General features: G+C 43.7%; 1 protein-coding gene across 8 annotated transcripts in view; it reads left to right on the top strand.

The window, feature by feature from the left end:
• The window catches only part of nin (ninein (GSK3B interacting protein)), a 36,699-nt gene that overhangs the window by 16,374 nt on the left and 4,229 nt on the right, over positions 1–16,096 (top strand). For 4 of the 8 annotated variants that reach the window (XM_036150911.1, XM_036150912.1, XM_021321345.2 and 1 more), the window contains exons 8-26: positions 340–498; positions 616–752; positions 855–995; positions 1,844–2,018; positions 2,262–2,372; positions 2,473–2,562; positions 2,662–2,797; positions 3,172–3,293; positions 4,030–5,102; positions 6,407–8,626; positions 8,932–9,030; positions 10,560–10,629; positions 10,732–10,899; positions 10,979–11,095; positions 12,705–12,851; positions 12,937–13,116; positions 13,265–13,402; positions 13,492–13,593; positions 13,772–13,864. In XM_036150911.1, the coding sequence (XP_036006804.1) occupies positions 340–498; positions 616–752; positions 855–995; positions 1,844–2,018; positions 2,262–2,372; positions 2,473–2,562; positions 2,662–2,797; positions 3,172–3,293; positions 4,030–5,102; positions 6,407–8,626; positions 8,932–9,030; positions 10,560–10,629; positions 10,732–10,899; positions 10,979–11,095; positions 12,705–12,851; positions 12,937–13,116; positions 13,265–13,402; positions 13,492–13,593; positions 13,772–13,864 (5,478 nt within the window). The remainder of the gene's footprint in view (positions 1–339; positions 499–615; positions 753–854; positions 996–1,843; positions 2,019–2,261; positions 2,373–2,472; positions 2,563–2,661; positions 2,798–3,171; positions 3,294–4,029; positions 5,103–6,406; positions 8,627–8,931; positions 9,031–10,559; positions 10,630–10,731; positions 10,900–10,978; positions 11,096–12,704; positions 12,852–12,936; positions 13,117–13,264; positions 13,403–13,491; positions 13,594–13,771; positions 13,865–16,096) is intronic. The other 4 variants (XM_036150910.1, XM_036150915.1, XM_036150913.1 and 1 more) reach the window with 3 other exon arrangements.

Here is a 16,096-nt window from a genome sequence, read left to right on the forward strand (position 1 = left end):
CAGCACTTAGGCTAAATATCACACAAATGGACTCCATTTACTAATTAGGGGCCTTCTGAAGATAATTGGTTGCGCTATAATGTTTTTATTTCTTCCCCATGGACCCTTTTTTTTTTTTATTTATACGCTACTTTGTTTTGGTTTGTCTCATGAAATCTAGCTGGAATACACCAATGGTTGTGACATGACGAAATCTGTTGCAAAGGCCTAAAAACTCCATTAAGTTCTAAGATCTGGGATTATTTAATACCATTTTATTCCTTATAATAAGTAAACCTCCCTTTAGTTTGTAAAATGGTTATAGATTAGACCTCTGACGTGGTTTGGTTCTGCTTGCAGCCGTTTGATGAGGGAGGCCGTAGAATCTCTGCTCTGACCGGCACCATCGGCATGCGTCTGTTCTCGACGCTTGATGACGGCAGCGGTTTCACTCCAGCTGAATACATCCTGGACGCCTGGATAGAGGAGGGAATAGAAAACAGCGCCGACATCCTCCAGGTGCCTGACTGAAGCCGCTCTCCTCACTTCGGTCGTCCTTCTGGGGAAAAAAAGATGGCCGTCTTCGAGGCGGGGGAAAATTACTAAATCCACTCCTCTCTCATTTTTGTTTCTTAGGCTTTGAACTTCGACCTAGATGGAAAACTAAGTCTCGGCGACCTGACTGTGGCCCTGGAAAACGAGCTGCTCAGTACCAAGAATCAAATTCACCAAGCAGCAGTGGCAAGCTTCAAAGCTGAAATCAGATATCTCCTGTGAGGAAACGCTCATTAGATGAGGAAGCGCTTTGAATTTGGACGGATCTGGTAGTTTTTTGGTGACCCAAACCTGTGCCCCCGCCGTTTTGTTCCTCTCAGGGAGCGAGTGGACCGGGAAATCCGGGAGAAGGAGAAAATCCAGTCGGATCTGGAAAAGGCCGAGAAGCAGAAGACTCAGCTCGCCACGGAGGTGGATGAGCATCACTCTGCGATTGAGCACATGAATAATCTAAATCTCAGGTAATTATCCCCTCTGTGATAAATTACAGTTGTTATTTTGCCTGATTATCCTCTGATTAAAAGACAAACACGATACCTCACTACAGAAAGCAGCGTGTCTGTAACGTCTTAAAAAGTTACAGATGATGATCATTTTAGACTTGGAAACGGCTTCAAATTCCCACATTGAGAAAAAGCTTTGTTAGCTTTTTGTTCATTCATTGCAGCATCTTGTTTTTTTTTTTTTGTTTTTTTCTTTTTCTTTGAGAAAGATGCTGATGGTGTTGCATGCTTTGTAGCCCTAACTGAGGAATGTGTGTCATTAAGACCTGAGCAAAATACAAGCTCCAGGATGTGGCGGGTCTAAAGCCTCTATAAGGAATTTATCCCCAAACATTCAAAGAGTTGGTGAGAAAAGATCAGGGTTATTGTATGTTTTAGCTAAACTAAAAATGTCTAATGTAATTTATTACCAATAAATGGTCCAATGGTCGTCTGGTCCTTTCTTTAAAATGCTGTTAAAGTCGTGTAGTGTGTCTCCAGATTGAGTCAAATTTAAGCTTAAGCAGTTTAAGTCTCAAGGGTCTTAAAGAAACTAATAGAAACTCTAATGGTGTTAAAAAAAACTTTGTCTTTTATACGAGTCTATTTTTAATTGGTGGATCCTTGCATCTGTATTTGAACCTGCTCGTTAAGGTGAATTTACTCGGTTTTAATTCAAACGAGTTACGGTGATGACCTCTGTTATACAGTTTTATGGAAAACCACAAATGCTGTCCTGTTTAGCACATGCAAAATACTGCAGTTTTTGTACCCTTTTCCCCTTTTTTCCCCTAAATCTCTATCTGCTCTTCGATTAATGTTGACAGGAAGCTTGAGCAGGACTACAAGGAGAAGCTGGCAGCTGTGCGGTCGCAGCTGATGAAGGAGATGGACCAGATCCAGCAGCAGGCCGGCCTGCAGCGCGAAGAACTGGAGGCAGAGATGGAGAAGATCAGGGAAGCCGAATCATTGCTCAGAGATCACCTCTCCATCTCAGTGAAGGTGCCAAAAACAGCCTAGTCATGTTGTTTTTATATTTATTTATGAACAGTTAAAGCACTTGGATCTAACTCTAAGGTAATTATGTGTAGACGTTATTTCACTGTGCGGAGTTGTGTGTGGCTAAATTCAACTTCCTCTTTCGTATTTGGTAATATCTAAAAACCGTGCCATGATTTCCCAAATCTGTTGCGTGATGATCTTGCACGAAGTCGTTGTCTCTCTGTAAAACGTATTTATTTTCAGGAGAACAGGCGACTCGAGGTGGATTTGCTTGACTGCAGTGAAAAGCTAACGGAGGCACAGAGCCAAATAAGCAAACTCCAGGCAAATCTGGAGAACCTCATGAAAGACAAGGTGCCAAAAAAAACAAGTTCTTTGTTCACTATTTTGGCGTTTCAGAAATCCAGAGTTTATCTCCACGCTTAAAATCTGCATCACATGCTTGCTTCTTTAGTTTGGAGACCTGGACCCTGGCAGCGCAGACTTCTTTCTTCAGGAGGATCGCATCAAACAGCTACGCTGCAGTTATGAAGCCCAATGCAGGGTAACGGTGACTCATTCTTCTTCTCTTGTCCGGTTTATACCTGATTACATTTTAGTCACTTAATCCTGTAGCATTCACCTGAATCTGCTCGTGTGCTAGGAGCTGCAGGATCGCATCGACGAGCTGCAGTCAGAGCTGCGGGATTTTCACGCTCTCGGACGATCTCAGGAGTCTGGAGGCAAACCTCTGTCTGAGGAGCTGGAGAGCAAAAGCCCCGGCATGGAGTCCGACCCAGGTAGTCACGAGAAAACGTGCCCCTCTGTTGTTCTCAAGCAGTTCCACGCCTGGATTAGGACTGGTCTTAAAGGCCAGTCCATAGCTCTGTTACCAGCACATGTGCTGTTTTTGAGCAGGAAGGCTATTGGGTGGATTCATAAATACTTCTAAAAACCTTTTTTAAGTATTGTTGAAGAATTCCAGTATATAAGTACCAAGTCAGGAGGTAATATGTTCAACTATTAGAGGCAAATTGTTTTTATAATACTGTGCTTCGATCTGTTTGTGGTTCATGCGCTGGTTTCAAACTAGCGTCTTACCGGCACCATTTGTTGATTTTTAAACAATTCACACTAGACATGTAGCCCCGGCTCACCGTGTGGCTGCCTACAGGTCTCGGTTCAGACGAGGTTCAGCCTTTCAGCATGAGCCTGGAGGCCGAGATGATGCTGGAGCAGCTCAAGGAGCAGCACCTACGGGAAATGGAGGATTTGCAAAACCAGCTTGAAAGCAAGGTTCGTCATTCATTCCTCTGGTGTTATATCAGCTTCTGTTAAAGGGATTTTCAGCTAGAGGTCTGAAAGCACAAGCTCCCAATGCAGTCTGGGAAATTATGGAATTTGATTCATTTCTAACTCTGGATTGCAAGAATTAATGCAACTAGGCTACCAAAAAGTGTGCATCTTCAGACATTAATCCCTATATTACTTTTAATATACTTTTTTATTATATAAAAAGGCTTTATACATCGTTCTGCCAACCTATCAGACTGTCTGTTTGTCCATCCATCTGTCAAACCCACCCATCATATGGGCCAATCAGCTATCCATTGCCTTATCTTTCCATCCATCCACCGTTTCCTTAACTTGTTCATCCATCTATGCATCCGCAGGTTTGCTCATCCATCATTTTGCACATCTGTCCATTTGTCCATTCAATTAACCATTTATATAGTTTTCCTTCATTCCCTCCTTTTTTCCAGGTTCTACACAGTAGAAATGCAGCATCTCCTACAAACTCATAGTCAAGTCTTTATAATTGTACTTTAAAGATACAATTCAAACATTCTATATTAATCCCAAAAGGAAACTAAAAGGGTTTCATATATGGACTAGAAGGACGTTGAACTTTGGATACGTCTGTCATGAGAAATATGGAAGAATCATACCTGGTTGAGGATGGATCTTTTTCTTGTCCTTTTTTTAAATGTAGAACTTGTTCTGTTTGTTTTTTTTTTTTCCTTTGGTTCAGATCGCGGAATTTGAAAAGTTGCTGGAGAAACAGAACGAGACCCACAAAGACCAGAAAGCTGCCTTGATCCTCCGGTACCAACAGGAGAGCCAGACTTTGAAGGAGGAGCTGGCCAGAGCTCAGAGCCAGCTCCAGCATGCAGAGCTGAAGCTGAAGCAGGCCGGCGAGGAGCAAGACCTCAAGAACCAGCAGGAAGACGAAGCCGGACCTCTCAGACAACAGCTGCTGGAAGCACACGCTCAGATCGCTGACCTGGAGGACCAGCTGAACTCCCTGGAAAGCCAGCAGGCGGAGACGGAGGAAAACCTTCTCTCTGAGATGGAAGAGCTGAGGAACCGACACGCCGCAGAGGTCCGAAAACTACAGGAGGAGCAGGCCAGACTGGCGCGGGAGGGACAGAAGCTGCAGCAGCAAAGGGATGAGCTGGAGCAAAGGCTAGTTGATGACTGGGAAAGGGAAAAGAAAGTCCTGGAAGAAAGCCACCAAAACGAACTTAGAGTCCAGTTAGAGGAGGCGAAGCTGCTGCGTGAGAAGGAGCGGGACGAGACGGTGAGCGAACTGACGGAGCGCTGGCAGGCGGAGCGGGCGCGGCAGGAGGAGCAGAACAACAAGACTCTGCAGGCGCTCCTCGAGGAGGAGATGCTGGGACTGGTCAGGGAGCAAGAGGAGAAGGAGAACGCGCTGAGGGAGCAGTGGGCGAGCGAACGGGCTCAGCTCCAGGAGCGGCACGACGAGGCCGTCCTGGACCGAGTCCTTCAGGAGAGGCTGCAGCTGCAGGAGCAGTTTGAGCTGAGGGAGACGCGCTTGAAGGAGGAGTGGGAGAGGGAGAAGCTACAGCTGGAGGAGGACTACGAAGGGATGCTCCAGGAGCGGCTGAATGAGGAGCGAGAGAAGCTTGAGGCCGAGAGGGAGGAGGAGGAGAGGAGGACGGAGAAGCTGATGGCCGAGGAGAGGGCCCGGCTAGAGGAGAGCCACGGGGAGGCCGTGAGGGAGCTCGTCCGCAAGCACGCTGAGGAGAGGAGCGCACTGGGCGCCGTGTTGGACAAGCTACGAGAGGACATCGCTAAGGAAAGGTCAGACCTAATGTTTAACGTTTCTACTTCATCATCTTTGATAAATGTGATGTTTTTAGAGTATCTACAGGAGAAGCTTTAACAGCGGCGTGGAACCGTATTCTCACACCTGGAGGGTTCTCACATTTTGTCACATTGCAACCATACATTTTAATGTTTAACAGAATTTTAATCCGATAGACTAAAAAAAGTAGTCCATAAATCTGCTATTCATCTGCATCTTTGTAAAACAAACCTTTTAAAGGAATTTTCCTACCTTTCTGTTTTGCAGGATAACTTGAGCTCGGTTTAAATTGAGAGGTTTTGTGAGCGTCAACTTTGAAGTCTTGCTGCAGATTCTTATTTGGACTTTAACTAGACCATTCTACCACACAAAGATCCTTTTTGATCTAAACACTTCTGTTGTAGCTCTGGTTGGATGTTTAGGGTCGTCCTGCAGGAGGGGGGGGACTTTGGCTCCAGTTTTAAGTCTTTTTTAGCCCTCTCCAGCTTTTTGTCCTGGATTAGCCTGAATTGAACTCCATCCATCTGTGCATCAACTCTGATTAGCTCTTCTTTCTCTGCTGAAAGAACTCTTCCCCACAGCACAAGGCTGCCACCACTAGGGCTGGCGTAAAAATTGATACAAAGATTAATATCAATGTTTTTTAAAAAACGATTTAATATCGATATTCTGGTTTTCAATATTGAGATACCTCCCAACCCCTAGGGGGCGTTAAAACAGCGAGGAAGTGCAAGTGAGACGAATTAGCGGAATGGCCGACAGGATTTTAGAAGCGCTTCGTCCCTTAAATCAGACATTTGGTCACATGTTTGGTTTTTGTAATACGTTAAATGCATTGAATCAAATGCACTTTATTTTCCTGTTAATATATCAGTGTTCAATAAATTGAACGTAAATATAAGATTTAGCTGGTTTTGTTGATTGAATGACTTTGAGCATTAATTTCAAATCAAGCTGAGCTATATATGAGAATCGTATCGTGAGCTATGAATCGAGAATCGTTTCGAATCGGATCATCCTAGATGATACCCAGCCCTAGCCACCACCATGTTTTATTGTGAATGGTGTGTTCAGGGTGGTGAGATAAGCAGGTAGGAATAATGCATGGATCGTTTTAACGTGACAAAATGTGAAAACAACAAAAACCGGAGAAAACCTTTTGCAAGGGAGAGTATTTCATTGAGTATTTAAAAAACTGTATTTGATTGTCTTTTTAAAATGTTTGTTTGTTAGAAATAAAAACATGGCAGACAAACATTTTAAAGTGCTGCCGTAACAATTGCTGAATGACCATGTACAGGAAGGCAGTAGAGATCAGCTTCACCCAGAGAATCCGAGAAGTAGAAGAGCGCTTCTCATGCGATCAGGAATCTGCGGCGGAGCGGTTTCAAGTCGAGATCTTCAAACTCGAACAGCATTACCAAAGTGAGCTGAGGAGCCTCTGTGAAAGCCACGGCGAGCAAAAGCTACGCTGGCAGACAGAAATGCAGAAAGTTCTCCAGGACGCAGAAGAACAAAGAAAAACGGCGGAGGAGGCCGTGGAGCAGGAGAGGGAGAGACGTAATGGGGAGTGGGAGGACGAGCGACGAGAGCTTGAAAATGCTCACGCCGAAGAGATTGAAGCGCTAAAGGTGGAGATCAAGCAGCTCCAAAGTGAACTGGAGGATGTTCTAACGAGGGCCCAGAGCAAGGAAATAGAGCTCAGCATGCAGCTGAACGAGCTCCACAGCCGGCTCCAGGAGCAACACCAGCTCCTCGCTCAGTCCGAGGAGAGGTTTCTGCAGACAGAGCTGCTTCTCAGTCAAACCGTGGACGATTTTAAGCAGGAGAGGGCAGAGCTGCTCAGCAACAATTCAGGACTTCAGGCAAAGTGCAGTGAGCTTACTTCCCATTCTGAGGGGCAGGCTGCAGAGAGGATTGGACTGCTAACCGAGCGGGATGACTTGCAGGTTAAAGTTGAGGAGCTGGAGGCGCTTCTCAAACAAGCAGCGCTGGACTTTGAGCTTGAGAGGAGGGAGATGCTGGAGAGTCTGGTGGTTCTGGAGGCAAAACTCAGAGATGCTCCAGAAGTTGACATCCAGACGTCCCGAGCAGAAAGCAATGTAAAGGAGCTACAGGTGCAGCAGGAACAGATTTTATCCACTGTAAATGAAACCATTGGGAAGGAATCAAACAATGTCAGTGCATTTATAGAGAAGCAAGACGATGAATCCTCTCCGGATCTGTCTGATCAAGACGAAGATGTATCAGAAAGGCTCTCTGGTCTGGCAAGTTTAAAGGCCGACCCAGACTGCGATGGTGGTGACTTTGCCACCATTGAGGATCAGATGGATGAGCAGGATCGCCAAGATGAAGGGACTGAAAATCAGGACGTACAGACTGAAGACTCTAGTGCTTTCGATGAGGGTCGCAATGATGACAACCTCGGCGTTCCTTCTGATCAAAAACTGGGCTCAGAATCACCTGACGGTTATTTTTATGTCGAATACAAAAACAAAGCGGTTTCCCCTGAGATGCAGGGTGAAGACTTCTCCCCGCTCCAGGCGATGGCGGACGGTGAAAATAAAGCAGCTCGTGAATCATGCAACCAGGAGACCAAACCACAAGAGGACCATGGAAGCCGTTTCCACGGAGATCAGCAGCATCATGAGACTGTGGTTGGGGCTTTACTGCCGGAGGAGACAGCAGGTGACCCCGCTGAGCTCTCAGTGCAGGATGCCGAGATTAATTGTTTACCAAATAGTTCTCACGACCGGCAGGGAAGCCTTGACTGGGATTGTGAGAACGAGAACCAGGACAAGTCTAGCAACGATGGTGTAGAAACTGTTGACGGGGCGTTTGATCGTGAGAGCCAAGAGTGTGCTACTGTAAAACTGCAGGCGTCGTATAACGCTGCCACAGAGGAGAATGTCCTGCTACATGAGAAGATCTCCTTGCTCCAGCAGAAAACGGAAATACTCGAGAGTTTGCTGGCGCACCACGGCGACAAGTTCAAAAGCGGTCGGCAGATTCTGGAGGAAAACTACAAGCTCAAAGTGCAGACGCTGGTGTTGATGGAGCATGTCCGAGAGCTGCAGGCGAAGAGCTTAAAGATGGCAGACCTCCAGATCAGATACGACGACTGCATGTGCGAAAACGCTAAGCTCAAGGAGCAAAACGACGCCCTCGAAAACCGGGTGTGGAGCCTCGAGAGCAGGCTCAATGTTTTCCACGACTGCCGAGGTCGGCACGCCTCGCTCGTGGATGAGATCAGCGGGATGCGGGCGGAGAACGACGAGCTCTCTCGCCTGCTGAGCGAACTGGAGAGGCAAGACGAGCTTTTGACCTCTGACACGGCGGAGAGACCCGTGGATGAGGCACCGGTGCCCCTCTGTGATCACCTGGGGGAGAAATCTCCCGCAGGAACCGGTGTCGAGGACTGCTGCAAGGAGTTTGAAGAGCAGAACGGCAGACTCCGCCGAGCCATCGCGGAGCTGCAGGACGAGTTGCAGATAATAAACGAAGCCACTCGGGCTCATAGGTAAAGTGGAGAGACTAGGATCCTGAATGGAGTCTGCTACCCCATCCCATTAGTGGGCTGATGTTAGACGCACTCTTCCTGTTGTCCCCAGTCTCAGCATAGCGCTATCGTTGCTGTCCCTGCCTGTGGCTTTCCTAAATCAACCCTCCATGTTGAAGCCCAAGATTACTCCAGCGTAGCCGCTTTCATCCCTGTGAGACCTCATCCCGAGGAGCTGAATTAGTTGTATTTATTCAACTCAAAGCGTGCTTGGTTTCATTGTGTTGTAAAAATGGGTTCCTAATTAGGTCCTATCTGCCTTTTAGGTCTGAAGCGATGCATCTCGCTGAGGAAAACATCTCTCTGCAGAAAAACATCACTGCGCTGAAGGAAGGAGACTTAAAGGACGTCAAGGACGAGTTGATGTGAGCGTCACTTACTGTGTCTGATTGATAGAAGAACAAACGGCAAAAATGATCATAGTACAAGTTCCATCGTTTTTTATGTGCCTATACTGGCTGATCACGGTGTAAAAAGAAGCTTGTGTCTGTAATTCTGGAGGCTGGAAACGGTGATCATTAACATCCCGTGCCCTGACTTATTGCCAGACAATTTAATATGGAAGGGAAGTAAAAAAAAAAAAAAAAAAAAGACACTGTTCTTCTCACAGATCTTAATTGGACATTGTCGCTACAGAAGATTAGCTTCCCCATGACACAAAAAAAACCTGAAATCCATTTTCTTGTGCAGATAGTCCTTGCAGTCTTTTGGCAAGCATGCCATTGTAGAAGTTCTAATAAACGTCCTATAATGGTCCTTCAGACTTGAGCCAAATAACTACATAAAATCCAACTGTCCACTGCAATATTGTGCAGAACTTCCCAGCCCAAAACAGATACCAATCAGAGACCTGGTATGAGCATTTATGTGTGCTTCTTATTTTTTATTTTTCATCTTTATTTATATCAGTACATCTCATTGAAAGACAATTTTTTTTAATAGCAACGTGTTATAAATAGACATACGACACATCAATATGTTAAAACAGACTATAGTTGATACAATTCATACAGCAAATCTGCGGAAAAATGCAGCTAAAAATTGAATAAAAAGACATACAGTAACAGAAGTGTTAAACAGTAGTATCAGGAACAGCCATCCAGTGATGCTTTCTCCATAGTCCTATGTTTAAAGGCCCTCTGTTCAAATGTAACAATCCAATTTTAGCTTGTTTAAAGTAAAAGGAGCATTGTAGAAAAACACCTTTTTATCTTAAGTTCTGAATGAACACTGAAGGAATAAAAGTCTGTGAGCGAAGGCTGTAGTTGCTCTTTTTAGGTGACACTGGTCTTTTTTTCAAAACTCACAGCTCATTAGTTGATTTACGGCCAGTTAACAAAGGAGTATAAAGTGCTATGGTCGATAAGAAGTTTACATGCTCCTTGGTAGATGGAGTCCGCCATCTTTAAAGAGCCATTTGTGTTCATAGAAATAATTAATGTGAGAAAAGAAGGTGGCCGAGGCAAGCCATTATTTCCCGTTAAATGAAAAACGTAAAGCAAAAAGGGGGAAATATGGTAATTTTATTTCTATAGAGAAATAAAAAGTGCAGGTGTGATATAAATTATTCTTTTTTTTTTTTTCTTTTTTTTTCGTTTCTGAAAACAAGATGTTCTTGGTTTTCTCAGGTGTAACAAATATGACTGAATATTGTCAAATGCGTAAAAGTAAAACAAGTGTGTCATCAGCATAGAGATGGAGCGATTCGTCAGGAACATCCTGATCAAAAAATGGTTTATGTAAATTTCAAAAATGTCTTGATATAGAGGCCTTGAGGCCCACCTGTTGTGACGCTGAGCTTTTGTTTGAGAAATGAATGCAAATATAATGTGCAGCTCATCACCTTATTGTGTTTTGTTTTTGTTGCCTAAACTTTAAGTTTTTCTCACTGCAGACAAACTTTGGAGCACTTGGAAAAAGAAAAGTGTGCAGCTCAACAATCAGCTGAACATTTCACTAAACAGGTAATGGAGTACCTTTTTTTTATGAATAAAAAGTGAACGTCTGTTCTCAATAACGATTCTTGCCTCTTGGTAGCAGATGTTGATTGGTTAATTTATCTCCAGATTTCAGAGTTGCATCTTCAGAGCCAGCGACTGGAAGATGACAACGGCACGCTGACAGAGAAAAATGCCCAAAGCGTCGCCGACATAGAGAGTCTACGAGAGCAGCTAGCTGAGCTGATAACGGAAAACGAGACGAGGGAGGCGTTCCACTCTGAAGAGAGAAACGAGGTAGGAGTTTATTAACAGCGGTCGCCCTGCTGTTGAGCTGCTGGTAGCTGGTAGTTGATCGGTGGTTGTTTTGTGTTAGATGGCAGCGTGTGTGTCTGGTCTGGAGGCAGAGTTAACCAAAGCTCTGGAGGACACTACACAGCTGGAGGAGAGAAATGTCCAGCTCTCACAGCAGCTCTCTGATCTCAGGGAGAAGGTGAGTTGCATAATATGGGCCCCCAATGGATTTTATATAGGGGTCTATTAAATTCACCAAGTTCATAACTTATGAATAACACATCTTCTTGCCTTTTTTAACCAGCCTTGAATCTGTCTGAAAAATGTTCTTTGAAAATATTGATCATGTTTAGAGTTTTTTTTTATTTATTTATTTATTTATTTTTTTTATAAAAATCTGAAAAGTGAATTATGGATTTGAAAACCTATTAGGCTGCGGAAAAGAGATCAAATGATGATAGAGGTTCACCTTCCAGCCGCCCAGTGACCCTTAACACAGTCAGGAACCTGGCCAACCAGACTGACAATGTGTAGCACTCCCCGTTCTGCACATTATCAACCTGGGACTGCTCCCATCAAATCCGTTTAGGGAAAGGAGGGAATTTCAGCCAAACTCTTCGAGCTGATTGGGCGAAGCCAGGCTTAGTGTCCGCCTACCGAAGGTTGGTTTTAGCCAATCACTGTATCAAATTAAAATGTAAGCAGCAGGCACGATGAGAAACCACAAGAAGGTAAGCTAGTCGAGGCTCTTCTTGCTGTTCTTCCTTCAAAGAAGAAATCGTGGATTCAGATGTGATAGCAGCAGCCATGCATGCGTCCTCCGGCACCGCCATGTTTATGTTAAATCAGCTGTGGGCTCAGCCGCTCTAGCTTTCGTCACAGCGGTATGTCCCGCCTTAAACCATAATACTGCCCTGTGCTGCTGATATGCTTGTTCAGCACACAGAGGTGCAGCTTTGATGCCCTCCTCTTCAGGCAGTGGGGGAAAACCGCTCGGTCGACGTAATCAGTCACCGTCTCTTTTTTTTAGGTGGCTAGTCCTGACACAAACAGCATAACCTAGCTTACGTTGAAGCCAAGGTATGCATCGTTTTGCTCGACCAGGGAGAAAACATTAACACGCATGTCCTCCCGATGCATCCTGTGGAGAGATGCGGGCAACCAGTGAGAGCTAAGAAAGTCTTATACCTGTATGATGCACTGCAAAAAGGGAACTAAAAGTAAGTAAAAATTTCTTGAAATTTGTGTATTTTTCCTTGATTTGAGGAGCTAAATAAGACTATTTGCCAATGGAATTAGTATTTTTACCCCTAAAATAAGATCATTAGATATCTTGCATGTGAAGTAAGATAATGGAGATGAATTATTCCTATTTTAGGTGCAAAAATCTTATTCCATTGGCAAATAGTCTTATTTACCTGCTCTAATCAAGAAAAAAATACACTAATTTCAAGAAAATTTCACTTACTTTTAGTTCCCTTTTTGCAGTGTGTGGCATAGATTCCAGCAGTGACTCCTCCCTCCTGGGAGTTGTGCATTAAAAATGGGCCGATGCTTTGCATTATGGGATTCAGAGTTTTTGTCTTTCCATTTTGTTCTTTGTTGGGCCCAACAGAAAGGGGGAAAAAAAACAAGTCTTAAAAGATCGTTTACATTAGTCTTGTTATCCTGAACTTCAACTTTAAATTGAAATAATTTGGCAGCATTTCACTAAGTTTAAATCTCTCAATATTAAATGTAGCATATACATGATGTCTAAAAGCTTTAAGTTGCAAACCAAGCTCTTAACCAGCCTTTTCTCACTCCAGTTGAAATCTGCAGATGAAAGCTTTAAAGTTGTGAACCGGCAAAATGCTCGGCTGAAGTCGGACCTCCGCGCTGTGCAGCAGGAGAAGGATTCCCTGAAGCACGAGGTTGCCGTGCTGCACAAGCAGCTGCAGAATGCAAACGACAAGGTGAGAGCCGTTTTCGGTGTGGAGTGCTTAACGAAAACGGAGGCGCCGTGTCGGTTAAAGGCGTGACCTTTCGATTTCATCTCAGAACCATATTTTGGAGATGACCTTGCACTCGAGCGGTCTGCAGTCTCAGAGCAAGAAGCTGTATAGAGAAGAGCTTTCCTGGCTGATGGAGCAGGAACAGCAGCTGCTGAGGCAGGAAAACGAGAGGCTCAAAGCTGAAGTACACGGCATCAACAGCGACCTCGTCCAGTCCAGAGAAAAGGTCAGCAGAGAACAACAAACAAAACCAAAATAAGCAGATCCAAAAAGAGGAAATTTTACTAAAACAAAAAATGTCAATTTCTGATTTTTGTACCTTTTTTTTTTTTTTTTTTTTTTTTTTTTTTTTTTTTTTTTTTTTTTTTTTTTAGATCCATCAACTTGATGCCACAATCCTCTCGCTGAACAAGCAGAAACAGCAAAGCCACTCCTCCCTCCTGAGGGCCCTGGAACAGGAGAACAGCTCTCTGAAACAGGAGGAGCTAGAAGCAAAAGGCAAACTGCCGCGGGTGAAAATCTGACTCCTTTTCCTAAAGAATGCCTATAAAGCGTGCCGCCTAAAGCCACGGTTTCCTGATCTTAGTGAAACTGCTTTCAGGGATGTGATCCTGAGCAAAGCCACACAGAGCTGGATAGTCTTCAGCAAGAAAACGAGGTGCTCAAGGCTCAGATGTCTCGGCTGTCTGCACAGGTGATGGAGGTACAAAACGTAGACCTGCGTACTTAAGAGCTTTGTCTCTAAAATGTATACGTTGCAGGAAGTTTTTGGAAAAGATGGAATACCTTCAGGAATAGACTTTTTTTTTTTTTTTTTTTTTTTTTTTTTTTTACATAAATTGTTTCATGCTTTAAAGGTTTTTTTTTATCTCCGGTTGCAGTCGTTTCAGGTCCAGTTCGGTGGACCTGTTCCTCCATCACCACAAAGAGGGCTGAGAGGACAGCAGCGTGGTGAGGATCCAGACAACATGCAGGTAAAGCACAATTGACCCCAGAGTGATTCAAAGATCTGATTATAATATGTAATACATAAAAACCAGCAAGAGTTTCTCATTTAGTAGGATTTAGTATCGCTGGAACGTATTTACGGTAGTATATAATGCATTGCTTCCATCCACTTCCTTTTTTTTTTTTTACCACTCTGTCATTAGTTTTTGTCACATTCTGGTTATTTGTGGAGCTGTTTGTCAAAGGGGGACCTGTACACTGTGTCTTACTGTGGCTCATGTGTTGTAATGGCATACAGTGAAAGCTGAGACTGCATTCCATCAACTAAGGCTACGTTCACACTGCAGGCCTTAATGCTCAATTCAGATTTTTTTTTTTTGTAAAATCTTATTTTTTTTTTTTTGCGTGTATATAGCTTTCTGTATATATATATCTATTTTGTTTTGTCTGCACCATCAACACCAAGTCACATTCCTTGTAAGTGCAAACCTACTTGGGAACAAACTTTATTCTGATTCTGACATTTCCAAATATGATACATATGATACAAGTGATCTTGTATGTGATACAAGTGATCTTGTATCACATACAAGATCACTTGTATGTGATCTCCTGAGTGAACTGAATTCATACAACTCAAGTGTCCCGCATGCGCAGTTGAGGACGCGATGACGTCACACGTAGCGCGCTCAGTGTTTGCAGCAGTAAACATGGATTATAATGCTGGCGTGCATTTTGGGATATTTAATTTCTTTTCTAACCGGAGATTTCCCTCCATTGACTGCTCTCCTCATTGTTGTTTGCCATGGGTGTTGTCTCTCTTCCTGTTTCTGCATAGCAGGACTCAGAATAGTGACGTTTGTCGAGTATCAGTGACGTACAGGTCGTATAAATGCAGGTCGCATTTGAAAAAGATCAGATACGTATCAGAATTAGTGGCCTGGGTCGCATTTGAAAAAATCCGATCTGTGTTGTTCAGACTGTCATCCAAAGTTAAGATCCGGGTCGCATATGGGTAAAAAAATCAGAATTGGGTAACTTCAGGCTGCACTGTGAACGTAGCCTAAATTCACTCACATCAGCTGCTTGAAAACGACGTTAGTTTTGACTTAAATGTTGCACATCACTAATGTTGCTGCATCTGTCACATATTTTATGGGTTGGTATTCATGCTCTGTGTGACCAATACAGTGTCTTGCAAAATTATTCAGACCCCTTGAACGTTTTCCACTCTAAATAATCTTCCTCCTCCCCAGCCTCTAGTCTTCCTCACAGCATGACACCGCCGCCACCAGACTTCACCGTGTGATGGGTGGCGTGTGCAGCATGCAGTGTTTTTCTTTTTTCCTCACATGTAGGCCAAATAGTTTAATCATCAGTCAGGACCTACTATTGTAACGTGACAAAAATGTGAATAAATCCAAGGGGTAGGAATACTTTTTTGCAAGGTGCTTCATGTTTGGCTGATCGAACCCACGTGCCTGAGATGCCAGTTTATTTAAAGGGTTGTTGTAAAAATGCCTGCATTTTATCCTGAGCTAAGTAAGGATGGTGATGAGTGAAGAAAAAGAGTGCTATTGTATTTTTGTGAGTCTAAGCATGATTGAGGTACTCGATAAGATCAAATATCCAAACACTGTTGAGCCTTACAGATTAGAAACAAAACCAATAATCTTCTAGAAGTGTCATTTTTCAAACATCTGAGCTGAGTGACTTTTGTTCAGGTTTTGTTTTTTTAGTTTGAATGCAGGGTTTTCTGTGTTCCTCCTTATTTATCGCCGCTGTCGGACCTAACCCAGCATCTGTCTGCTCTCATGCCACACGTGCAGTGTTTACTTTCTGGGTTTGGTCTTCAGGCTCTTGAGCATGTGTCGCTTTTGATGTGTTCAAAACTCACTGTCCTTATTTAAGTTTCCATCTCGGGGCTGAAGTAGTTGCTGATCATCTGGGTGTGGTCATGGTTTCTGTGGTTGTTGTTTCGTTTTTTGGGTTTTTTTTGTTGGTTTTGTATGCTCTTATCACACAACCATCTCTTTAAGTTAATGGCTTTAGATTTATGTCTTGAATCGCGCTAGGAAAAAAAAAAGTTCTTGATTTAACTGATTTTTTTTTTTTTTTTGGCAGACAGTAGTTGTGTAAAATGTGACCTTTGCACTAGAACTAAAATGTGTGAAGGCTGCATCTTTATTTAGAAAACATAACTATGAAATTGTGACAGCAGAGCTTTCTAGAAGTGCCTTGCAGAAGCATTGTTACCT

This window comes from Fundulus heteroclitus, chromosome 19, assembly GCF_011125445.2.
Source record: "Fundulus heteroclitus isolate FHET01 chromosome 19, MU-UCD_Fhet_4.1, whole genome shotgun sequence".
NCBI classification, from domain to species: Eukaryota; Metazoa; Chordata; class Actinopteri; order Cyprinodontiformes; family Fundulidae; genus Fundulus; species Fundulus heteroclitus.